Source organism: Neoarius graeffei, chromosome 13, assembly GCF_027579695.1.
Source record: "Neoarius graeffei isolate fNeoGra1 chromosome 13, fNeoGra1.pri, whole genome shotgun sequence".
Taxonomy (NCBI): Eukaryota; Metazoa; Chordata; class Actinopteri; order Siluriformes; family Ariidae; genus Neoarius; species Neoarius graeffei.
Genome location: NC_083581.1, coordinates 8,285,826 through 8,311,277, shown reverse-complemented (window position 1 = coordinate 8,311,277; position 25,452 = coordinate 8,285,826). Strand labels below are relative to the sequence as shown.

General features: G+C 40.7%; 1 protein-coding gene across 11 annotated transcripts in view; it reads left to right on the top strand.

Annotated features, from left to right (window-relative positions):
* LOC132896397 (cadherin-13-like) overlaps positions 1 to 25,452 on the top strand; it is a 90,591-nt gene that overhangs the window by 55,217 nt on the left and 9,922 nt on the right. For 8 of the 11 annotated variants that reach the window (XM_060937197.1, XM_060937189.1, XM_060937187.1 and 5 more), the window contains 7 exons: positions 3,182 to 3,324; positions 6,103 to 6,318; positions 16,404 to 16,610; positions 16,727 to 16,857; positions 17,423 to 17,479; positions 20,289 to 20,339; positions 21,220 to 21,267. In XM_060937197.1, the coding sequence (XP_060793180.1) occupies positions 3,182 to 3,324; positions 6,103 to 6,318; positions 16,404 to 16,610; positions 16,727 to 16,857; positions 17,423 to 17,479; positions 20,289 to 20,339; positions 21,220 to 21,267 (853 nt within the window). The remainder of the gene's footprint in view (positions 1 to 3,181; positions 3,325 to 6,102; positions 6,319 to 16,403; positions 16,611 to 16,726; positions 16,858 to 17,422; positions 17,480 to 20,288; positions 20,340 to 21,219; positions 21,268 to 25,452) is intronic. The other 3 variants (XM_060937191.1, XM_060937194.1, XM_060937196.1) reach the window with 1 other exon arrangement.

Below are 25,452 nucleotides of genomic sequence, written 5' to 3'. Positions count from 1 at the left end.
ATTGAGATGAACTTTTTTGTTATTGACCAAATACTTACTTATTTTCCACCATAATTTGCAAATAAATTCTTTAAAAATCAGACAATGTAATTTTCTGGATTTTTTTTCTCATTTTGTCTCTCATAGTTGAAGTGTACCTATGATGAAAATTACAGGCCTCTCTCATCTTTTTAAGTGGGAGAACTTGCACAATTGGTGACTGACTAAATACTTTTTTGCCCCACTGTATATCAGCAACTTTTGCTCTTTGAGGTAAAATAACCAATTTCAATTTTTTATTTCAAATATGGAATAAACATGAAAACCAGTTTTTAAAAATCATCTTTCGATATACAATACTGTACAAAAGTATTAGGCACCCTCTTTTTTCATGCAAACTTTGTTATAGATTTCTATTTTATGACTTCTACATTATCTAGTTAGTACAAAAACACTTTAGAGTTCCAAGTGTTCACTTTCCAGCACAAAATGAAATGTTACAGAGAAAAAAAATAATGTTTGTATCTGAGCAGCATATTCCATAAGAGAGCACGTTTCAGTTTAAAAAAGAAAACATACGTAATGAAGGCTACTGGGTTTTTATCAAAATGAAGAAGCGAGTGTGACAAAGTGTCCAGAAGAACTGTGGTTGGTTCTGGTTTACAGCTCAGTAAAACCTACAGCTCATTTTCTTATAAAACTGCACTCATTGGACCTGAGACTACTATTTTTTTTTTTTAAGCAAAGGGGTCATCTCGCACCAAATATTAACTGTTTAATTTATTATGGCTTACTGCTGTTTATAGTTTCAATGTTGAAACATTTCATTATTTTTTAAGCCATTTTTGGTCTACAGCATTTCTTGATGTGTACGTATGACTTTTGCACAGTACTGTATCTACTTGAACATGTAAGGTATCCATCCATCCATAGCCACTTATCCTGTACAGGGTCGTAAGCAAGCTGGAGCCTATCCCAACTGACTGGGCAAGAGGCAGGGTACACCCTGGACAAGTTGCCAGGTCATCGCAGGGCTAACACATGGAGATGAACAACCATTCAGACTCACGGTCAATTTAGAGCCACCAATTAGCCTTTAGGGGAAACCAGAACACCCATAGTAAACCCATGCAGACACAGGGAGAACATGCAAACTCCACACAGAAAGGCCCTTGTCAGCCACTGGGCTCGAACCCAGGACCTTCTTGCTGTGAGGCGACAGTGCTAACCACTACACCACCATGCTGCCCCAATGTAAGGTATATATGTGTAAAATAACTTTCAAACATTTAGTAAGGGTTAAATTTTACATGGAATTGAATGCACATCTAAAAAATTATTATAAACTGAAGGCTTCAATGAAAAAAAAAATGTCCGGGGAACTCACACCTTAATCATGATCTACGCTGAGCTGACCATTACAAGGGTAATGTTTAAAAGTTTATGTATTCAACTCAGTGGACCAGACTATTTTATGTAGTCAACACAACAGAAGTGATCTTAAAAGGTACTGTATGTCTGTCTTTACCACTTCTTTTTGAGGGGAATATCTTTTTTTTTTAAGATACAATCTAGATTGCACACCACTACTTCAATGGCCATTTACAGCAGTAAGGTTCAATCAAGAAATCAGAAATGCACATAAATGCAAATTTAAGGCCAATTTATCCTCCTGTGTTGAATCTATGCTGTCGGGTACATCTATGCCATGGCCTGATATGCACCTCTCCAGAAATCTAACTACATGTCATGTCGATACAGACTGCAACAACTGTGATTGGTCGGTCTGCATTGTAGCACCGCATTTCCGGCTGCATTTTCTTCACTGCGAAAATCAGAAATATTGTGTTAATATAAATATATAAAGTATGAGGCTCTATAGCAGTTGTAGACCATTATAATGACAAGTTTAATTCTGCATCTTTAAACACGCGTTATTTTTGTGCCTCATTCCAGACAGCATAGTGGAAATTTGACTCCAAGTCATGCATACTGCTACAGATGAGTTAAAACACTTCAGCAATACTTTCAGTGAAAATTCAATTGGTTTGTAATTAATAACAGTGGTGTAGTGGTTAGCACTGTTGCCTCAGAGCAAGAAGGTTCTGGGTTCAAACCTCATGGCTGAAAGGGCCCTTTCTGTATGGAGCTTGCATGTTGTGTCTGTGTGGGTTTCCCCACAGCTCAAAGACATGCCAATTAGGTAAAATACCCAGCCATTGGGGTTCTACAAGACAGTGCATACTTAGTGTCGGTCCCAAGCCCGGATAGATTGGGGAGGGCTGTGTGAGGAAGGGCATCCTGTAGAAAACCTATGCCAAATCAAATATGCAGAACAGAACCATTCTGGCAACCCCTAATGGCAGCAGCTCAAAGAAGTAATTAATAACATGAAGTTTCTTTTCCCATATTAAATTTGTTTCAAAACAACATTTTGTCTGTTATTTTCTGTTTATTATTCCTACCATGAAATACGGAGCTCACATTCCTCTCTTGTACCTGTATGTGCAAAAGCTGTAAATTCTGGTGTGGTTCATGTAATAGCACCTCCTAGAGGAAACGCACACCTTACATGCAAGTATAAATGCTTCAATCTGCCATACCTATGGTGTAGATTCAATGCATAAGTACAAATTGACCTTTAAACCATTATCAATGTAGTCTGATTTCTCTAGAAAGACAGGACAGGATGTGTAAACTTGCCATGCCACATGTCAGATGTGTTAAAGTACCATAGTTAACTTACTGTATATTGTGCAGGATGTGTCAACTTGCTGTAGATAACTTACCATATGGTATGGTGGATATGTATCAACTCGCTATAGTTAATTTACCTCAGCGTGTGGCGGATGTGTTAATTTATTATAGTAGCTAGCAACAGCAAACCTAGCAACTAGCAACTCACTGCATCCATTTATTATGTCTCACATTAAAAAGAAAACAAATACATGTACAAATATATCAGCAATTTGTGCACTTTGGTGTACATGGCTGCATTTTTGTTCCTTTTTGAGTGCTGAAATCTGTAGTACATAATTCTGTTTTTAAATCTGAAATGTATGTTTCATAGAATTATATTGAGGTCAGTTCATAAGGCAACAAAACAGTTTCACTTTCTATCATGTCACTTTGTTTACAAAAATCCTGTATCATGTATACTTCATTATGCTATATGTACCTTTCTCCTTCTTTCTTTCTTCAGGTTCATTAAAGGAAATGATATAAATGACTGGGTAACAATAGACTCGAGATCAGGCAAAGTCTCCACAGCCAAAGTTTTGGACAGAGAATCACCATTTGTTAAGAACAGCACTTACACGGTCATCTTGCATGCTGTGGATGATGGTAAGCTATTCAACAATGGTATATAGCTCAAATGGTATATGTGTTCACTTACCTCAAAGAAACTTGTGTACTATAATCAATTTTTAACATGATTCATAACAATTCTAGTAAGTGAGCATAATTTGATTGAATGAGGATAAAGTGAATTGTAATTAATAAATAATTACATGGCGCGGCACGGTGGTGTAGTGGTTAGTGCTGTCGCCTCACAGCAAGAAGGTCCAGGTTCGAGACCCGTGGCCGGCGAGGGCCTTTCTGTGTGGAGTTTGCATGATCTCCCCATGTCCACGTGGGTTTCCTCCGGGTGCTCCGGTTTCCCCCACAGTCCAAAGATGTGAGTGTGAATGGTTGTCTGTGTCTATGTGTCAGCCCTGTGATGACCTGGTGACTTGTCCAGGGTGTACCCCGCCTTTTGCCTGTAGTCAGCTGGGATAGGCTCCAGCTTGCCTGCAACCCTATAGAACAGGATAAAGCAGCTAGAGGTAATGAGATGAGAAATAATTACATGTTGTTACAGTAATTTTAAGGCTATAAGTGCTAACCTTGCAAATACCCTATAGTATGCTGAGAAAACACTAAAATGTGCAGGAAAGGTGTTACTTAAATTGGAGGGTGGGGCACCTGTTCCCTAAGACAGTGTTTCTCAACCACTGGGCCAGTGGGCCACAATTTTTTTTTCAAGTTTGAAGCCAAATACTAAATAGTTCAGAATGTTGTAGTGTCGGCATCACGGTGGTGTAGTGGTTAGTGCTGTCGCCTCACAGCAAGAAGGTCCTGGGTTCGAGCCCCGGGGCCGTCGAGGGCCTTTCTGTGTGGAGTTTGCATGTTCTCCCCGTGTCCGCGTGGGTTTCCTCTGGGTGCTCCGGTTTCCCCCACAGTCCAAAGATGTAGATGTGAGTGTGAATGGTTGTCTGTGTCTATGTGTCAGCCCTGTGATGACCTGGCGACTTGTCCAGGGTGTACCCTGCCTTTCGCCCGTAGTCAGCTGGGATAGGCTCCAGCTTGCCTGCGACCCTGTAGAAGGATAAAGCGGCTAGAGATAATGAGATGAGATGTTGTAGTGTCCCAAATCCAGTAGCTGGTTTGGCAAATATTGTTAAAGTGGAATAAATACATTTGTGGGTAAATTAAGAAGAACAAGCATTTATTTTTGTCACATTCCTCCTCTGCATTTAACCCACACATGTGCGCACACACACAGAAAGCGAGAGAGAGAGAGAGAGCGTACACACACACACACACACAGAGAGTGCGCATGCAGAATAAATAAATACATTTGTGGGTAAATGATATGGATCTGTGATGCCTGCTGGAAGAAAACAGCAGGACAGATTGAGAATCAAGCAGCTGTGGTTTGTTTACACCATCCATCCATTATCTGTAGCTGCTTATCCTGTACAGGGTCACAGGCAAGCTTGGAGCCTATCCCAGTTGACTATGGGTGAGAGGCGGGGTACACCCTGGACAAGTCGCCATGTCATCCCAGGGCTAACACATTGAGACAAACAACCGTTCACACTCACGTTCACATCTACAGTCAATTTAGAGCCACCAATTAACCTAACCTGCATGTCTTTGGACTGTGGGGGAAACCGGAGCACCCGGAAGAAACCCACACAGACACAGGGAGAACATGCAAACTCCACACAGAAAGGCCCTCGCCAGCCTCTGGGCTCAAACCCAGGACCTTCTTGCTGTGAGGTGACAGTGCTAACCACTACATCACCATGCCACCTGGTTTGTTTACACCCGATACTAAAACTTATAGCGTCCTAGCAACCATTGCAAAGACGCTGACAAAAAGCCCAGAAATTCCTCCTTACCCAGGCAAAAACAATACAGGATTTATCTTGTAGTATCCTGATCCACAGATATTTAACCCAGCCACATATAAAAAGTTGTATGCCTTCATGCTCTTCCAGGCTTTCATCTGTGTGTCCGTGTAGAACGATGTCTGCAGCACCGGGTAGTTTGAGATGTCGGGGAACTCAACAGATGGATAATTTTCCAACTCATAATGAATAAATGAATGAATGAATGAATGACTTTATTTAAACACAATAAGTTGAGCAACAGAGCTGGTGGGGTCATACATGTACAGATACAAATAATTTCAACACAAAAGACTAAAAATATACACAATCTTAAAAAAAAAATTTTTTAATCTTTAATCCCTTTTGATTGAGAATACCCTGCATGTAAGGTTTGGCTTCTGGCACATCCACAGAGTCTTAGATACAATACCAACATTAAAAAAAATATATATTGCATTTATTTAATTCCTGGGCTCCCATCTGTAACAGGGAGTGATGTTGCATCCCATTACTACACTTTACAATAGATTATTAGATTCTAATAGAATAGATGAGCCAAAATAATTGGGGATCTTTTTTAATGGGCCCCGACTTGCTACAAGTATGAATAGGTGGGCCTTGAAGTAGAAAAGGTTGAGAGCCCCTGCCCTAAGACATTCATTTTATTTGTCTGTTTTTAGTTGTAAGACTGTTAAAGGCTACAGTATACACCTTTAAAACTATATTTATTGTTTTTTTAAGTTTGTCTTAAAACATTCAACTTTGTTCTATTGCTCTTTCTATCTCTCTGAGTTGCTCCAACTACAAAAACTACTCACTTCTGTCATTATTATTAACTGTTAGGCAACCCTTTAATTTACATACCACATTGCTCACAAACTGTGACTCTGGTAATTTTGCACTAGTGGTGAAATGTCACATATGTAGAAGACATCAATATGTCTTTCTTTTATCTGACCTACAGGTAAACCTCCGAAGACAGGTACAGGAACGTTGATCATCCAACTGTTAGATCAGAATGACAATGCTCCACTTTTGAAGGACAACGAGGTGGAAATTTGTTTACCAAAATCCATGACCACCATCACTGCCATAGATCCAGACCTCCCACCATTCACCGCACCCTTCACATATGAGTTCAGAGATGATAAGGCAGATTGGAGGATTGAACCATCCAATGGTAAATCAAAAGAGTTAGAAAATTTTAACAAACTACATATCTGCCAAAAACACTGACATATAACAGTGCATTTTCAATATAGGCCTTTTACAACTGACTTGATTATTGTCCATCATAAGCCTGATCTGGACAGGGGGTCCTGAGTAAGTTCCGATTATACCTATTACAGGTGCTCCTCTGTGATTTTATTTCCATTCAGATCAGCCTGTTTTTCACCAAACTGGGCACTCATTAGATCATTTTAGTTCCATCCAGATACACGTCCATGATTTTCTATGCAGATGTCACCTATATTACGGTATTAAATACTTTCAAAGTTGTGAAACAAAAAACACAATGGCAGAGCCAGTTTGTGATTGGGTTTTCAAACTGGTTTCAAAAAGAAGTAAGAGCCAGCATATCTTCTCAACTCCAGTGCCTCTTTGACTACTTGGATTCACTCAATTTACAATTCTCTTCAATTCACAGTATTGGGTTCAAAATTCGATTTTCCCCCACAATATTTTTGAAAGTAAAAATTGAATGAAGAAAATTGTATTACCAAATATGCAGCATCTATTTTCCTATTGTTTATCAACTTAAATCTTCCATTTGTTAAATACAAGGGTACTTGGAAAAAGTTCTCGGCCTCACCTGGAAAAAAGGGGAGTAACTCCCATTTTGGGGCATAACTGTCTACTATAAAGCCTTATATCACTGTCCACAAAAACTTAAATAAAAGAAGCAATCAAAGAAAAAAGGAGAGGAAAGCTTTGAACTTTGAGCTGGCGTGCTGTTGCTCCAGGACAATGCGCCCGTCCACATAGCACAGGTGGCAGTGGCAGAAGCAGCCAAATGTGGCTTTGAAGTTTTGCCCCATGCACTTTACTGATCTGACCTGCACCATCTAACATCTATCTGTTTCCCAAACTGAAATCCCACTCGCATGGTCACCATTTTCAGAGTGATGATGAAATCATCCATGCTGTTCAGGAGTATCTGGAGGCTCAAGATGTGACCGTCTTCCACAAAGGCATAGTGAAACTTGAATACTGGTGGACCAAGTGCATTGAAGTTAAAGAAGACTATGTTGAAAAATAATGCAAGAACAAGCTTTCTCCTGTGAGGATTTCTGGGTGAGGACAAGAACTTTTCGAAGTATCCTTGTTTAAAAAAAAAAATCATTTTCTTAATGACCAACAATAATCATTTACACACATTTGTAAAAGTTGGTGTTAAATACAGTGGTGCTTGAAAGTTTATGAACCCTTTAGAATTTTCTATATTTCTGCATAAATATGACCTAAAACATCATCAGATTTTCACACAAGTCCTAAAAGTAGATAAAGAGAACCTAGTTAAACAAATGAGACAAAAATATTATACTTGGTCATTTATTTATTGAGGAAAATGATCCAATATTACATATCTGTGAGTGGCAAAAGTAAGTGAACCTCTAGGATTTGCAGTTAATTTGAAGGTGAAATTAGAGTCAGGTGTTTTCGATCAATGGGATGACAATCAGGTGTGAGTGGGCACCCTGTTTTATTTAAAGAACAGGGATCTATCAAAGTCTGATCTTCACAACAAATGTTTGTGGAAGTGTATCATGGCATGAACAAAGGAGACTTCTGAGGACATCAGAAAAAGCGCTGTTGATGCTCATCAGGCTGGAAAAGTTTACAAAACCAATCTCTAAAGATTCCACCAATCCACAGTCAGACAGAATGTGTACAAATGGAGGAAATTCAAGACCATTGTTACCCTCCCCAGGAGTGGTCAACCAACAAAAATCACTCTAAGAGCATGGAGTGTAATAGTCAGCAAGGTCACAAAGGACCCCAGGGTAACTTCTAAGCAACTGAAGGCCTCTCTCACATTGGCTAATGTTAATGTTCATGAGTCCACCATCAGGAGAACACTGAACAACAATGGTGTGCATGGCAGGGTTGCAAGGAGAAAGCTACTGATCTCCAAGAAGAACATTGCTGCTTGTCTGCAGTTTGCTAAAGATCACATGGACAATTCAGAAGGCTATTGGAAAAATGTTTTGTGGATGGATGAGACCAAAATAGAACTTTTTTGGGTTAAATGAGAAGCATTATGTTTGGAGAAAGGAAAACATTGCATTCTAGCATAAGAAACTTATCCCATCTATAAAACGTGGTGGTGGTGGTGGTGGTAGTAGTATCATGGTTTGGGCCTGTTTTGCTGCATGTCAAGTCAAGTCAAGTTTATTTGTATAGCACTTTTAACAATAAACATTGTCGCAAAGCAGCTTTACACAATTTGAATGACTTAAAACATGAGCTAATTTTATCCCTAATCCATCCCCAATGAGCAAGCCTGTGGCAAGGAAAATACATCTGGGCCAGGACGGCTTGCCATCATTGATGGAACAATAAATTCTGAATTATACCAGCAAATTCTAAAGGAAAATGTCAGGACATCTGTCCATGAACTGAATCTCAAGAGAAGGTGGGTCATGCAGCAAGACAATGACCCAAAGCACACAAGTTGTTCTAGCAAAGAATGGTTAAAGAAGAATAAAGTTAATGTTTTGGAGTGGCCAAGTCAAAGTCCTGACCTTAATCCAATTGAAATGTTGTGGAAGGGCCTGAAGTGAGCAGTTCATGTGAGGAAACCCACCAACATCCCAGAGTTGAAGCTGTTCTGTATGGAGGAATGGGCTAAAATTCCTCCAAGCCAATGTGCAGGACTGATCAACAGTTACCGGAAACGTTTAGTTGCAGTTATTGCTGCACAAGGGGGTCACACCAGATACTGAAAGCAAAGGTTCACATACTTTCGCCACTCACAGATATGTAATATTGGATCATTTTCCTCAATAAGTAAATGACCAAGTATAATATTTTTGTCTCATTTGTTTAATTGGGTTCTCTTTATCTACTTTTAGGATAAAGTACATTCTTGTGTGAAAATGTGATGATGTTTTAGGTCATATTCATGCAGAAATATAGAAAATTCTAAAGAGTTCACAAACCTTCAAGCACCACTGTATAATAACCTGTTAACTAAAATATTAATTTTATTAAAAATGAAAACGTTCATAACAAATAGGCCTTTTCTTAGCAAACTTATGAACATTAGATGTTTTTGAACATTTTAAGTATTATGAACATTTGGGGGTAGCACGGTAGTGTAGTGGTTAGCGCTGTCGCCTCACAGCAAGAAGGTCCGGTTTCGAGCCCTGTGGCCGACGAGGGCCTTTCTGTGCGGAGTTTGCATGTTGTTCGCATGGGTTTCCTCCGGGTGCTCCGGTTTCCCCCAAAGACATGCAGGTTAGGTTAACTGGTGACTCTAAATTGACCGTAGGTGTGAATGTGAGTGTGAATGGTTGTCTGTGTCTATGTGTCAGTCCTGTGATGACCTGGCGACTTGTCCAGGGTGTACCCCGCCTTTCACCCGTAGTCAGCTGGGATAGGCTCTGGCTTGCCTGCGACCCTGTAGAACAGGATAAAGCGGCTAGAGATAATGAGATGAACATTTGGACTACCTCCATTTGCTTCTCTTTTCTTTATCTTTCATCAGTCTGTAAAAAGAGACCTTTGATTTCTTATTCAATCTCATTGTACAGCCAATAACACAACAGCTCTTTCCCCTTTCCCTTTTTTTGTGTGTTTTTGCAGCATTAGAGCTGTGTTACTTCCACCTAGGGTGAAATCATGTGTGTTCCCACTGTTGTACGTTATCATGCCTTCTGCTGTCTAAACAGTGGAATTACAGCAAAGAAATACAAAGCTTACACAGCCTGATAATCATGATGCATTTTTTTATGTCATCAATTTGAATCATCATAAATTTGCATTACGATTTATCACCACACTGTATATTGTTACATGCCTACTTGGACATCATGTTGTGAATTGAGCATGATTATAGAAAATGCAACCTTTAGAAACTCACGCCTTCTGTAGTAATTTTATTGCTGTCTGGATGCAAGAGTTTTATCACTAAGGAGAGTTTAAAATAATCACCGACGTCTCCCTGACAAACTAATCCAATCTGAATAGAGCTTATAGGTTGGCCATGGTTCCACATGGCAGACATTTTCCCACTCTTAATAAGCGTTACTATCTTTTTCATTAAGGATATTTTTAATATTACAGTGACTTTATATGCAAGGTATTACAGCCATTTAGGCACTGAAAAAAAATCGCCATCTTGGCCCTGCATAAAAGGTGGGAAAGTCACGACTGCACCATCCATACAGCGCAAGCTGCTCTTAGTCATGCTAAAGCTAGCTAACCTGTGAGGAGGCTGTAACAGTTAGCAGCTAATTAACTGTGTAAAATAATAAAGCTATGTGTGCAATCAATTTGGAGATGGAAATATTTGTTATTTTGCCTGAGCACTTCAGTGCTCTGTGCAGCTCACACAGCTAGCCAATTAAATTTGATTTCTGAGAGGATTTGACACAGAATGCATACACGATCGATTTAAATAAGTGATAGTAAAATATAACGACTTAATTATTTGCTTTATGAAGCAATGGATGATTTTTCTAAGAGTTAGCTGTTGGGTGACTGTAAGCTAGTTAGCTAGCATGCTAATTTTAGCAATGATTTAGCCAACTCTTGTAAAACTAGCAAAATGTTAGAATATAGTTAAAATATAGTCTCATGCATATTACAATTATCCCCTCGGCCCCTACTTATAGTACATTTACATAATTTTAACAATGACTAAAGCTAAGGCAAGACTTTACCATTGTCATTACTGGCTATTCATGATGAAACATCAAGTTTTCAGCACAAAGTGCAAATTTATTTCAACAATACTTTAGTAATGCACAACAGTGCTTCAGAGAAAAGTGCAAGTGCAGTCGAACTTGAACCATGCTTTCAAAAGAGTGGAACAGAAAGAAAAATAGGAAAATCTGTTGAAATAAAGCCAGGAAACAAGAAAAGTAAAGTGAAAGTTCACTTTTTCTGCTTCTTCGCTGTGAAGCCAAAGGCATCTAGTTTGGCAACACCTGATGCCTGCTTTTGTTTCTTTTTCCTTGGCACAGCAGCAGGAGCTTGCCATTATCGCCCATTTCATTTCGCCAAGCCCATCTCCACTTATTCTTTACTGTTTTGTCGATGTCTGACACATCTGTGCCTTCATTTAAAAGAAGCGTGTCCATGCTGGCAAAACCGAAAGTAATTTGACGCGCTCTAGTGATGGAAATCGAAGGGCCTATGTCAGGTGAAATATGGCCTTATATACAGTACTCGAGTTGAGGGGGGATGTGGGGGGGGAGGCATCCCCCTTCTGAAATAAAAATCTCAAATCATCCCCCTTATAAAACAGCCATCCCCCCATCACATCCCTTGGGCCATTTTACCAATTAATGTGGAAATTAGCCTACTATTATTTTAACAAATATTACTACCATTTCAACATTAGAGGCTTTGCGCAGTGATAGCCTACATGTAGCTGGATAAAAAAGACGCATATTTATTTATTCGGTTGCACCTCTCATTCACACCTACAGTACCAGTCAAAAGTTTGGAAACGCCTCTAATTCAGTGTTTTTTCATTATTTTAAAATTTTCTGAATTGTAGATTAATACTAAAGTCATCGACATTATGAAGAAATATATATGGAATTATTTGGTAAACAAAAAAAGTCTTAATCAAACCAGAATATGTTTTATATTTTAGATTCTTCAAAGTAGGCACCTTTTGCTTAGATGACAGCTTTGCACATCTTGGCATTTTCTCAGTCAGCTTTACAAGGTAGTCACCTGGAATGGCTTTCAGTTTACAGCTGTGCCTTGTCAAGAGTTAATTTCTTGAATTTCTTGACCTCTGAATGTGTTTGAGACCATCAGTTGTGTTGTGAAGAGGTAGAGTTGGTATACAGTGAATGGCCCTATTTGAGTACTGCTCTAATCCATATTATTCCAAGAGCTACTCAACTAAGTAAAGAAAAATGACAGTCCATCATTACTTTAAGAAATGAAGGTCAGTCAGTCTGAAAAAGTTTGGGATGAGTTGGACCGCAGAGTGAAGGCAAAGCAGCCAACGAGTGCTCAGCACCTCTGGGAACTCCTTCAAGACTGTTGGAAAACCATTTCGAGTGATTACCTCATGAAGCTGATTGAGAGAATGTCAAGAGTGTGCAAAGCTGTAAAGTTTACTAAATGATTCCTTACGTGTTGCTGCATAATCTGGATGACTTCAGTATTCATTTACAATGTAGGAAAAAAAATTTAAAATAAAAACATCGAATTTGAAGGTGTTTCCAAACTTTTGACTGGTACTGTATACAGAGGTTTCAGTCACTGAAAACAGCTACTTTCGCAAACTCGGGGCAGAGTGGAGATTTCTGAAAACTCCATTTTCAGACACTCGTGTAAATCGGGAAAACGAAGCGACAGTGGGCAAGAGGGCGCGCGTGAATATAATGAGTCATAGGTGTGAATCTTTCACCGAATGCCAATTGTCCTGGTTCTTCATGAAATCGCACGCGCACGCACAAATTCATGAGGTTAACTTTCAAATAACTGTTCTTGTGCACTTGCGACACTGGAGCCACTTTCCTGAATTTTGAGGTTCGGAGTATTGGCTTCCACTGTTTTCTGACATTTTGTGCTTAGTGAATGAGACACTTAATTACACTCCACTGACTGACTTCCAATTCCGGACTTTTTTGAAAATGTAAAATATAGGCCTATGAGATGGTTTTTGGGACTTAATTCACATTGGTCCTTCACTATTAATTTTTGAGACTGACGAGGCACTAAATACTGTGGAATTATTTTCTCCTTACTATGAAGTTTGGCATCTTAAACAAGTGTCGGGAAATCTTGCAGCCCGACTCTACAGCCTCCAATGTTTAAGCGAACTGCTGAAACCATAATGTTTAAAGATTAAATCGTAGGCTAATCAAACCAAAGAAAAATACAGCCTTTCCAGAACGTTGTCTGCCGAAGCCTGTTTAACCTACAAAAGGCTTAATAGAATAGGTCTTGCTGCGGCTTCAACGGGGCTGTTTAGATTTTTTTACCTGATCACCTTTCAATAGGCAAATATCATTATTAGGGCCCGAGCCCTATGGGCGAAGGCCCTATTGTTCTTGTAAGAGTTCACTATTATTATTCTTCCGTCTTCTTCTTCTTCCGTCTTCTTCTTCTTCTTTATTTTTCTCCGCTGTTGGGCCATTTTCGGGGCACTTGCCATGGGCGAAAACGCACGAAATTTGGCACCAGTTCCGAGAATTGCCACCGCTACTCAGAACCAGAAGCCCAAACTTGGCCGGGGCTCAGGGCCTCTATAGCGCCCCCTAAGTCGTTGTGATTTTGGCCTCCCGCATTAAGGTGCCTGGGTGCCATGTAGTTTGTAGTAGTGGCATGCCATTTGGTACGCATATGTATCTCACTAAGCCGGACAAAAATGTAATGCCAATGCATTAGCCACGCCCAACAGGAAGTGAGGTAATTTCACTTTTGTGCGAAATGCATGGCCACGAAGACGGCACAACTCCTCCTAGACCGTTCATAGGAACGTCACCAAAATTGATACACATCATCTACAGACATGGCTGAAAAAAGTTACTAAATACGTTTCACGTACGATAAACCGTTCAGAAGTTATACGTCAATCAATTTTCGATGCAAAATTTTACATGCTTAAAAATTCATAACAACTCTTCTGATTGCTCAAAACTGCTCATTCTTCACACGCAAATCACTCATTGGGCTTCTGACATGTTACCCAATTTCTGTGATATTTCGCCACTGGGGGCGCTATTTTTGGGCAAAAATTCCAATCTTTCCTCAAATTTGGTCAAACTTCACGGCCACCCTCTTTCTACCTCCCATGTCATGTATACCACATTTTGGAAATTTTCGTCCATGGGGGGCGCTGTTTCTGGCCGACGCAATTGCTCCAAAACGGGTTTTTGGTAAATAATTCCATAATGCTTTTCCTTCACACCACTACCGTGTGATAGTACGTTGCTGTTGTAGACACTTATTTTTCCAACTCATAATCGCTCATGTACAGCATAGCGCCACCTACTGACATGGGAAAAACCAAAAAATTTATTCTTCAAAAATCTATATCTCATCTTCTATTTACTCAGTTGTCATCAAACTTCATACGCAAACTCTTCATAGCTCACCTGACATATACGCCAAATTTTGTGCACTTTTGCCTCTGGGGGCACTATTTTTGGGCAAAAAATCCAATCTTTCCTCAAATTTGGTCAAACTTCACAGCCACCCTCTTTCTACCTCCCATGTCATGTATACCACATTTTGGGAATTTTCGTCCATGGGGGGCGCTGTTTTTGGCCGAAGCAATTGCTCCATTACGGGTTTTTGGTAAATAATTCCATAATGCTTTTCCTTCACACCACTACCTTGTGATAGTACGTTGCTGTTGTAGACTCTTATTTTTCCAACTCATAATCGCTCATGTACAGCATAGCGCCACCTACTGACATGGGAAAAACCAAAAAATTTATTCTTCAAAAATCTATATCTCATCTTCTATTTACTCAATTGTCCTCAAACTTCATACACAAACTCTTCATAGCTCACCTGACATATACGCCAAATTTTGTGCACTTTCGCCCCTGGGGGTGCTGGTTATGGCAAAAATGATATTGCAGCTTCTGATTTGTCAAACTTGGCAAGCAAACTCTTTACAAGACCCTTACTGGGGCGCTTGCCATGGTCGACTACACACGAAATTTGGCTCCTTTTTCTTAGACTGCCACCGCTACTGAGAACCAGAAGCCCAGATCCAGGCGGGCCTCAGGGCCTCTATAGCGCCCCCCGAGCACCGTACAGTGCGAGACCCTATTGTTGCCATGTGTCCAATTCTGTGCTTTGTCGCCATTGTGGGAGTAATGTCTCTTGCCGAAGAAGCTGTGGAAGGTATTTCGCGGGGACGCATGCCCCCGCCCCCCTTGGCCGCTGGCGCGAGGGCCCGTCGAGGCCGCTTGCGGCTTTAATTATTATTATTATTATTATTACTACTACTACAATAGGCCTAGTATTTGTAGTAGGCAAGTAGTTGCCTAGTAGTAGGACAGCCAAATTGTTTCATCAGTGGAGCCGCCGTTAAAAGGAAACTGATGCGGAGCGCCGCGGCTCGCCTTGGGGTGAATCGCGTCCCGAGCCGCGGGGCTGGCCCGCCCTGGGAGCGCTGGTTCGTTGGGGAGAGGGCAGAGGTCGCTGGCTGCCAAGTTTGGGGAGGCTGGGACCTCCTCTGGCCGAGTTACGAGCGTGCAAAGTCGGGCTGGAGCCGCCGATAGAAATGAAACTCAAGCCGAGCACCGCGGCTCACCGCCTATGCCTAGCCTCCCCGGGACTAGACAGTAGCGTAGGCTGTATTTATTTATTTATTTATTTATTTATGCCTATCTAGCACAACTTATTCCTTTACATATACTCAAACATAGCACAAGAAAGGGTTCAAGAACAGGCAATCACAGCAGCTTGGTGAAGTTCTAAATCACATCGGTGTCAGACCTATGGGCCTACCCCCCCTCTTTTTTTTTCTTCCTCGGATCTGCATCAATCTCATTATTGACCTTTAGTGCTCCCAGTTGACGGAAATCCGTCGTAGCCACGGAAAACTTTAATCCATGAATTAGTGTTACTTTTTTTTCAGAAATAATATAAGACATAGACTAAAATTAATCGCTGGAATCATTTGATTTATTTTTAGCACAGCCATTTTCAGTGATGTGTGATGTTTCCCCTGATGAGGTGAACTGTATGTGTTGACCAAAAATGAATTGGCTCATTAAATCAGATCTTTAAGTTGGCTCATTAAAGTGAATGCTGGGAGTTGACTCATAGAGCTGAAGAGTCATTTTAATGAATATCTGCATTTATTTTTTAAAGCTCCTTTTCAAAGTGGAGTAAAGTAGTAAACACATCAAATTGGCAAACATTTATACTCGAGTATAAAAAGGCAAAATGAATCACTTACAGTGAATACATAGCTCCACAACTGTCGCCTTTGCTGTCCAGAGCTGGTTAGAGAAATTTCTAGAAATAGTCATTAATATGGTGAAGAGGTTACGATTGCACTTTCATGTCATTAACCCATTATTTATCTTTCTTTATCTGTTTGTACAGGAGAAACTGTAAATCTGGTAAAAGGCAAGAACATATTCCAAGGCCGCTACGAGCTTTTTCTGAATATTACTGATTCTGGAGGGCTTTTCTCAACACAAAAACTGTTAGTTACTGTGCATAAGTGCACAGATCGTTCCAGTTCATCCAAAATACTGGTCGGAGGCCTGAGCATCTTGATGATCCTTATATGCCTTCTCTTGGCATTATGTAAGCGAAGCTTTTCAAGGATGTATTTATTTATTTGTGATCCAGTTCATTTTTACAGCATTTGGCCTTGTATTTTATTTAATTTCACTTTCTGTGTGTGTGATTTAAAACAAAAGGTGTCCTACTCATGGTGTTCAAGTGTTCATGCTCTTCAAATACAGCAGAAAAAATACAATTTCCTGAGTATGACAGTTCAAAATATTTTGTGCATTGTTATAATGAGGAAGGACCGGGAAATGATGTTGAGGTACCATGCTATCTATCTATCTATCTATCTATCTATCTATCTATCTATCTATCTATCTATCTATCATTTTATAGCTAGCTATAATTTTTTAATTGATTTTTTTTGGACAAATGACAAATTAAATATTACAGACACAATTTTATTTCTCTTATAGATCATGACCAAGTTTTCATTCCAACAGTTACCAAAAAAAAGTAATATGCTGACTTACCTCATAATTATTATTCAAAATACGGTGTATCAAATGATACTAATTATTATTCTGGCTACATATTTCCTTCATGAATCAGTAAACTGGTAGCAGATACTTAGAACAGAGCGTTAAATTGTTGTGGATTATTTCTACTGCTTTGAATCCTTTTTTAGTGAAGAATGGAACCTTATTAGAGATCATTGATGGAAGATGGTGTATATAATAAGAGAAAGAAAGAGAAAAACTGAAAAAGGAAAGCGATAAACAAAGAAATAGATTCATTTATGATCGTGAAAATAATAGCAAATATTAAATAAATGCATTTGATAATACTTTGCAAAAAGATGAACAGTTTGAGGTTTGTTTCTGCAGATGGCAGTACAAAAAGAGTGGAGACACCACCAATGTAAATTGAAGGGTCATAAAAAGGTATGCTTCCATGTTTTATTATTTCAGAAACCATAAAATATTTGAAACCTTTGTTGTGTGAAAGAGAAATACAGTACCCTCCACAATTATTGGAACCCCTGGTTAAGATGTGTTAAAAGCCTTAAAATAAATTCAATTTTTATTACAGAAGCATAATCTCACACTGAAAATTGTAACCTTTAACTCAAGTGAATAAAAAATATATATAAAATCCCTGACTAAGAAATAATTATTTTTTCATAAAATCACCTGTTCTACAATTATTGGCACCCATAACAATTCCTAGAAAATAAATGCAATTGAAGCATTTCTGTCATTTCTACTGTAGTTTATAAAGTTGATCAGAGTATCTAGGAACCTTTAATTAGTAATTCATCACATCCTGTTTCCCTGGGGTATAAATATGATGTGACACAGAGGCCTATTTCTCTTATCCACTCTTCAACATGGGAAAGACAAGAGAACACACCATTCAAGTAAGGCAGATGTGTGTCGACCTTCATAAGTCAGGCAATGGCTACAAGAAAATAGCCGCTCGCCTACACCGGCCCATATCTACAGTCAGAGGAATCATCAAGAAGTTTAAAACAACTGGAACAGTGGCAAACAAGCCTAGACGAGGATGCAAGTTTATCTTGCCACCATGCACAGTGAGGAGGATGGTAAGAGAAGTAAAAAGTTCTCCAAAGCTCACTGTTAGAGAATTGCATCAAAGAGTAGCATCTTGGGGTCACAAAGTCTCCATAACAACCATCAGGCGCTATCTACATGCCAACAAGCTGTTTGGGAGGCATGCATGGAAAAAGCCTTTTCTCACTTACAAGCATAAACGTAAACGTCTGGAGTTCGCTAAGCGGTACTGGGACTTCAATTGGGAACGTGTGCTTTGGTCAGATGAGACCAGGATAGAGCTTTTTGGCAACAAACACTCTAATAGATCACAAAAGATGAGTATGCGGAAAAGCACCTCATGCCCACTGTGAAGTATGGGGGAGGATCGGTGATGCTGTGGGCCTGTTTCTCTTCCAAAGCCTTGTTAGGGTGCATGGCATCATGAACTCTTTGAAATACCAGGACATTTTAAATCAAAATCTGGTGGCCTCTGCCCAAAAGCTGAAGACGGGTCGTCACTGGGTCTTTCAGCAGGATAATGACCCTAAACATGTGGCCAAATCTACACAAAAATGGTTTACCAGACACAAACTCAAGCTCCTCCCATGGCCATCTCAGTCCCCAGACCTCAACCCAGTTGAAAACCTGTGGGGTGAGCTGAAGGGGAGAGTGCACAGGAGAGGACCCAGGACTCTGGACGATTTAGAGAGAGTGTGCAAAGAGGAATGGTCGAAGATCCCTCTCTCTGTATTCTCCCATCTTGTGAAATGTTACAGGAGAAGATTAAGTGCTGTCTTGTTGGCAAAAGGGGGTTGTACAAAGTATTAACATCAGGGGTGCCAATAATTGTGGCACACATGATTTCTCATCTCATCATCTCTAGCCACTTTATCCTGTTCTACAGGATCGCAGGCAAGCTGGAGCCCATCCCATTTGACTACGGGCGAAAGGCAGGGTACACCCTGGACAAGTCGCCAGGTCATCACAAGGCTGACACATAGACAGACAACCATTCACGGTCAATTTAGAGTCACCAGTTAACCTAACCTGCATGTCTTTGGGGGAAACCAGAGCACCCAGAGGAAACCCACACGGACAACATGCAAACTCCACACAGAAAGGCCCTCACCGGCCACAGGGCTCGAACCCGGACCTTCTTGCTGTGAGGCGACAGCGCTAACCACTACACCACCGTGCCGCCACACGATTGCATGTTAAATAATTATTTCTTAATGTGGGATTTTTTCCCACTGAATAAATGCACTTGAATTAAAGGTTGGATTTTTCTCCTTTTTTTTTGTCCTGTATCATTTAAAAAAAATGAATTTATTAGAAGACTAAGAACATATCTTAACGAGGGGTGCCAATAATTGTGGAGGGCGCTGTAATTGTTGCACACCACATTGTCTTTATTTTCACCACATTAAAAGGGAGCCAGAAAAAAAACATACTGTATACATTGATCAGCCATAACATTAAAATCAGTGACAGGTGAAGTGAATAACATTGATTATCTCATTACAATGGTACCTGTCAAGGCGTACGATATTACTAGCCAACTCTACTTCCTGATTTGCTGTCTCCAATGACTCTGACCTTTTCTCTCTTGGATTCTCCTCATTTAATAAATCCTCAAAGTACTCTTTCCACCTTCTTAATACACTGTTTGTCAGCACATTTCCATTTACATCTTTCATCATTCTTACCTGCTGTACGTCCCTCGCTTCCCTCTTTCTCTGCCTAGCTAGTCTGTACAGGTCTTTCTCTCCTTCTTTGGTCTCCAGTCTTTCATACAGTTCCTGGTATGCATCTGCTTTCGCCTTCGCTACCGCTCTTTTTGCCTTTTGTCTCGTCTCTCTGTATAACCGCCTGCTTTCCTCATCTCTCTGATCATCCCAATTCTTCTTTGCTAGCCTCTTCTCTTTTATAATTTCCTGCACTTCTTTGGTCCACCACCATGTCTCCTTGTCGTCCTTCCTGATGACCACCCTAGCACCTTCCTTGCTGCCTCTCTTACTAGTACAGCAGTAGTATCTCAATCTTCTGGCAGACTTCCATTACCACTCAATGCTCATCTCATTCCTTCCCTAAACTCCTTCTGATATTCAACCACTTAGTTTCCACCACTTAATCTTCGGCTCCACTATTTCACGCGCCCTCTTTTTCACTTTCAAGCTCATGATGTTTGTTTCTGCAGATAAAAAAAGAGTGGAGTCACCATCAACATACACTGAATCATAATGCACAGGTATGCTTCCAGGTTTTATTATTTCAGAAACCATAAAGTTTATGATGCAAGATCCTATGAAACCTTTGTTGTATCTGTGAGACAGAAATAATTGTTGCACACCACATTGTCTTTATTTTCACCACATTAAAAGGGAGCCAGAAAAAATACATACTGTATACATTGATCAGCCATAACATTAAAATCATTGACAGGTGAAGTGAATAACATTGATTATCTCATTACAATGGCACCTGTCAAGGCGTACGATATTACTAGCCAACTCTACTTCCTGATTTGCTGTCTCCGACTCTGACCTTTTCTCTCTTGGATTCTCCTCATTTAATAAATCCTCAAAGTACTATTTCCACCTTCTTAATACACTGTTTGTCAGCACATTTCCATTTACATCTTTCATCACTCTTACCTGCTGTATGTCCCTTGCTTCCCTCTTTCTCTGCCTAGCTAGTCTGTACAGGTCTTTCTCTCCTTCTTTGGTCTCCAGTCTTTCGTACAGTTCCTGGTATGCATCTGCTTTCACCTTCGCTACCGCTCTTTTTGCCTTTTGTCTCGTCTCTCTGTATAACCGCCTGCTTTCCTCATCTCTCTGATCATCCCAATTCTTCTTTTATAATTTCCTGCACTTCTTTGGTCCACCACCATGTCTCCTTGTCGTCCTTCCCGATGACCACCCTAGCACCTTCCTTGCTGCCTTTCTTACTAGTATAGCAGTCGTATCCCAGTCTTCTGGCAGACTTCCATTACCACTCAATGCTCATCTCATTCTTTCCCTAAACTCCTTCTGATGTTCAACCTCTTAGTTTCCACCATTTAATCTTCAGCTCCACTATTTCACGCACCCTCTTTTTCACTTTCAAGCTCATGATGTTTGTTTCTGCAGATACAAAAAGAGTGGAGTCACCAACATACACTGAATCATAATGCACAGGTATGCTTCCAGGTTTTATTATTTCAGAAACCATAAAGTTTATGATGCAAGATCCTATGAAACCTTTCTTGTATGTGTGAGACAGAAATGATTGTTGCACACCACGTTGTCTTTATTTTCACCACATTAAAAGGGAGCCAGAAAAAATACATACTGTATACATTGATCAGCCATAACATTAAAATCACTGACAGGTGAAGTTAATAGAATTGATTATTTTATTACAATGGTGCTTGTCAAGGCGTGAGATATATTAGGCAGCAAGAGAAGAGTCAGTTCTTGAAGTTGATGTGTTGGAAGCAGGAAAAATGAGCAAGTGTAAGGATCTGAGCGACTTTGACAAGGGCCAAATTGTGATGGCAAGATAACTGGGTCTGAACATCTCCAAAATGGCACATCTTGTGTGGTGTCCCCGGTATGCAGTGGTTAGTACCTACGAAACATGATTTAAGGATCTGAAGGACAACTGGTGAACTGGCGACAGGGTCATGGGTGTCGAAGACTGGTTCACATGGTCCAATCCTGCAGAAAAGCTACTGTCGCACAAACTACTGAAAAAGTTAATACTGACACCTTTCTGTTTTAACCAGAATTAACTTTTTCAGCCGGTTGTACTATTTGTGTGAGTCTATTTTTATTGTTTCTATAGTAACGGGGTGGCACAGTCATGTAGTGGTTAGCACTATCGCCTCACAGCAAGAAGGCAATGGGTTCAAGCCCAGTGGCTGACAGGGGCCGTTCTGTGTGGAGTTTGCATGTTTTCCCCGTGTCTCCCCGTGTCCTCGTGCCTGTGTGGGTTTCATCCAGGCACTCTGGTTTGCCCCACAGTTCAAAGACATGCAGGTTGGGATAACTGGTGGCTCTAAATTGACTGTAGGTGTGAGTGTGAATGGTTGTTTGTCTCTATGTGTCAGACCAGGGTGTACCCTGCCTCATGCCCATAGTCAGCTGGGATAGGCTCTAACTTGCCCACAACCCTGCACAGGATGAGCGGTTATGGATAATGGATGTATGGAAGAGAGGAAGAAAGATGAAAAAATGAAAGAGATAAACAAATAAATACAGTGTGTGTAGAGAGAGAGAGAGAGAAGTGAGCAATTCGTGCAAGGAAACCAACCAACATCCAAGACTTGAAGCTGTTCTGTACGGAGGAATGGGCTAAAATTCCTTCAAGCCAGTGTGCAGGACTGATCAACAGTTACCGGAAACATTTAGTTGCAGTTATTGCTGCACAAGGGGCCCACACCAGATACTGAAAGCAAATGTTCACATACTTTTGCCACTCACAGATATGTAATATTGGCTCATTTTCCTCAATAAGTAAATGACCAAGTATAATATTTTTGTCTCATTTGTTTAACTGGGCTCTCTTTATCTACTTTTAGGAATTGTGTGAAAATCTGATTCACACAAGGGTTCATAAACTTTCACGCACCACTGTATATTAGGCAGCAAGAGAAAAGTCAGTGTTTTGGAAGCAGGAAAAATGAGCAACCGTAAGGATCTGAGCAACTTTGACAAGGGCCAAAGTGTGATGACAAGATAACTGGGTCTGAACATCTCCAAAATGGCACATCTTGTGGGGTGTTCCCAGTATGCAGTGGTTAGTACCTACCAAAAGTGGTCCAAGGAAGGACAAGTTGTGAACCGGCGACAGGGTCATGGGTGTCGAAGACTGGTTCACATGGTCCAATCCTGCAGAAGAGCTACTGTAGCACAAACTGCTGAAAAAGTTAATGCTGACACCTTTCTGTTTTAGCCAGAATTAACTTTTTCAGCAGTTTGTACTATTTTTGTGAGTATTTTTATTGTTTCTATAGTAACAGGGGGCGGCACAGTCATGTAGTGGTTAGCACTATCGCTTCACAGCAAGAAGGCTCTGGGTTCGAGCCCAGTGGCTGATGGGGGCCTTTCTGTGTGGAGTTTGCATGTTTTCCCCCGTGTCTGCGTGGGTTTCCTCCGGGTGTTCTGGTTTCCCCCACAGTTCAAAGACATGCAGGTTAGGCTAATTGATGGACCCTAAATTGACCATAGGTGTGAATGTGAGTGGTTATTTGTCTCTATGTGTCAGCCCAGGGTATACCCCGCCTCTCACCCATAGTCAGCTGGGCTATGCTCCAACTTGCCTGTGACCCTGCCCAGGATACGAAGTTATGGATAATGGATGTATAGAAGAAAGAAAAAAGAAGAGAAAGATAAAGAAATGAAAGCGATAAAGAAATAGTGTGTGTAGAGAGAAAGAGATTAATTTATGATAGTGAACATAATAGCAAATTTGAAATAAATGCATTTGATAATACTTTGCAAGCAGATGAACAGTTTGATGTTTGTTTATGCATCTTCTTCTGGCTGCTCCTGATTAGGGGTCGCCACAGTGGATCTTTCATCTCCATTGCTCCCTGTCTTCCGCATCCTTCTCTACCACACCTGCCACTTTCATGTCCTCTCTCACCACATCCATGTATCTCCTCTTTGGCCTTCCTCATTTTCGTGTGCCTGGCAGCTCCATCCTCAACATTCTCCTTCCAACATGCTCTGCATTTCTTCTCAGGATGTGCTCATACCATCTCAGTCTTATCTCTCTTAGCTTAATTCCCAAGCTCTCCACATGTGCTGTCCCTCTGATGTGCTCGTTCCTTATCCTGTCCAACCTTGTCACTCCCATCGCAAACTTTAACATCCTCAACTCCGCCACCTCCAACTTTGCCTCCTGTCTCTTCGTTAAGGGTACTGTCTCCAATCCATACATCATAGCTGGTCTCACTACTGTCTTATACATCTTACCTTTCACTTTTGCTGGGACTTTCCTATCACAAATGACTCCCGAAATTCTTCAACTGCTCCACCCTGCCTGTGCTCTCTTACCTCACTATCACAGCCCCCATTTTCCTGCACAGTTGACCCCAGGTACTTGAATTCACCAACTTTCTTTACGTCTACTCCTTGCATCTTCACTACCCTCTCAGCCTCATTCATGCACATGTATTCTGTTTTGCTACTGCTCACCTTCATTCCTCTTCGTTCCAATGCATACCTCCATCTCTCCAAACCCAACTCAACCTCCTTTCTACTTTCACCACATATCACAATATCATCCGCAAACATCATGTTCCATGGTGACTCTTGCCTCACTTCGTTCATCAAGCTATCCATCACTATGGCAAACAAGAAAGGACTCAAAGCAGATCCTTGATGGAGTCCCACCTTCACCTTGAACCATTCAGTCGTTCCAACTGCACACCTCACTGCTGTTTCACTGTTCTCACATGTCTTGCACCACTCGAATATACCTCTCATTCACGCCACACTTCCTCATACAATACCATAACTCATCTCTCGGCACTCTATCGTAACACACAATGTAGCTTTCTCTGGCCTTCCCTGTACTTCTCCATTAACATGCTTAAAGCAAAAATTGCATCCGACGTGATCTTCCTTGGCATAAACTCGTACTGCTGTTCACAGAGTGCTACCTCTCTTCTCAGTTTCGCCTCCAATACCCTTTCCCATAACTTCATCAATTTTATCCCTCTGTAATTACTGCAGCTCTGTACATCTCCCTTATTCTTGTATAATGGGACTAGCACACTCTTTCTCCATTCAGTCAGCATTTTCTCATTCTCGAAGATCTTATTAAACAATCTTGTTAGGAATTCCACAGCCATCTCACCCAAACATCTCCAAGCCCCAATTGGGATACCATCTGGTCCGACTGCTTTCCCAGTCTTCATTCATTTCATGGCTGTCCTCACCTCATCCTTACTAACCAACTCTACTTCCTGATTTGCTGTCTCCGACTCTGACCTTTTCTCTCTTGGATTCTCCTCATTTAATAAATCCTCAAAGTACTCTTTTCACCTTCTTAATACACTCTCTTTGTTTGTCAGCACATTTCCATTTAAATCTTTCATCACTCTTACCTGCTGTATATCTCTCGCTTCCCTGTTTCTCTGCCTAGCTAGTCTGTACAGGTCTTTCTCTCCTTCTTTGGTCTCCAGTCTTTCGTACAGTTCCTGGTATGCATCTGCTTTCGCCTTCGCTACTGCTCTTTTTGCATTTTGTCTCGTCTCTCTGTATAACCGCCTGCTTTCCTCATCTCTCTGATCGTCCCAATTCTTCTTTTATAACTTCCTGCACTTCTTTGGTCCACCACCATGTCTCCTTGTCGTCCTTCCCGATGACCAC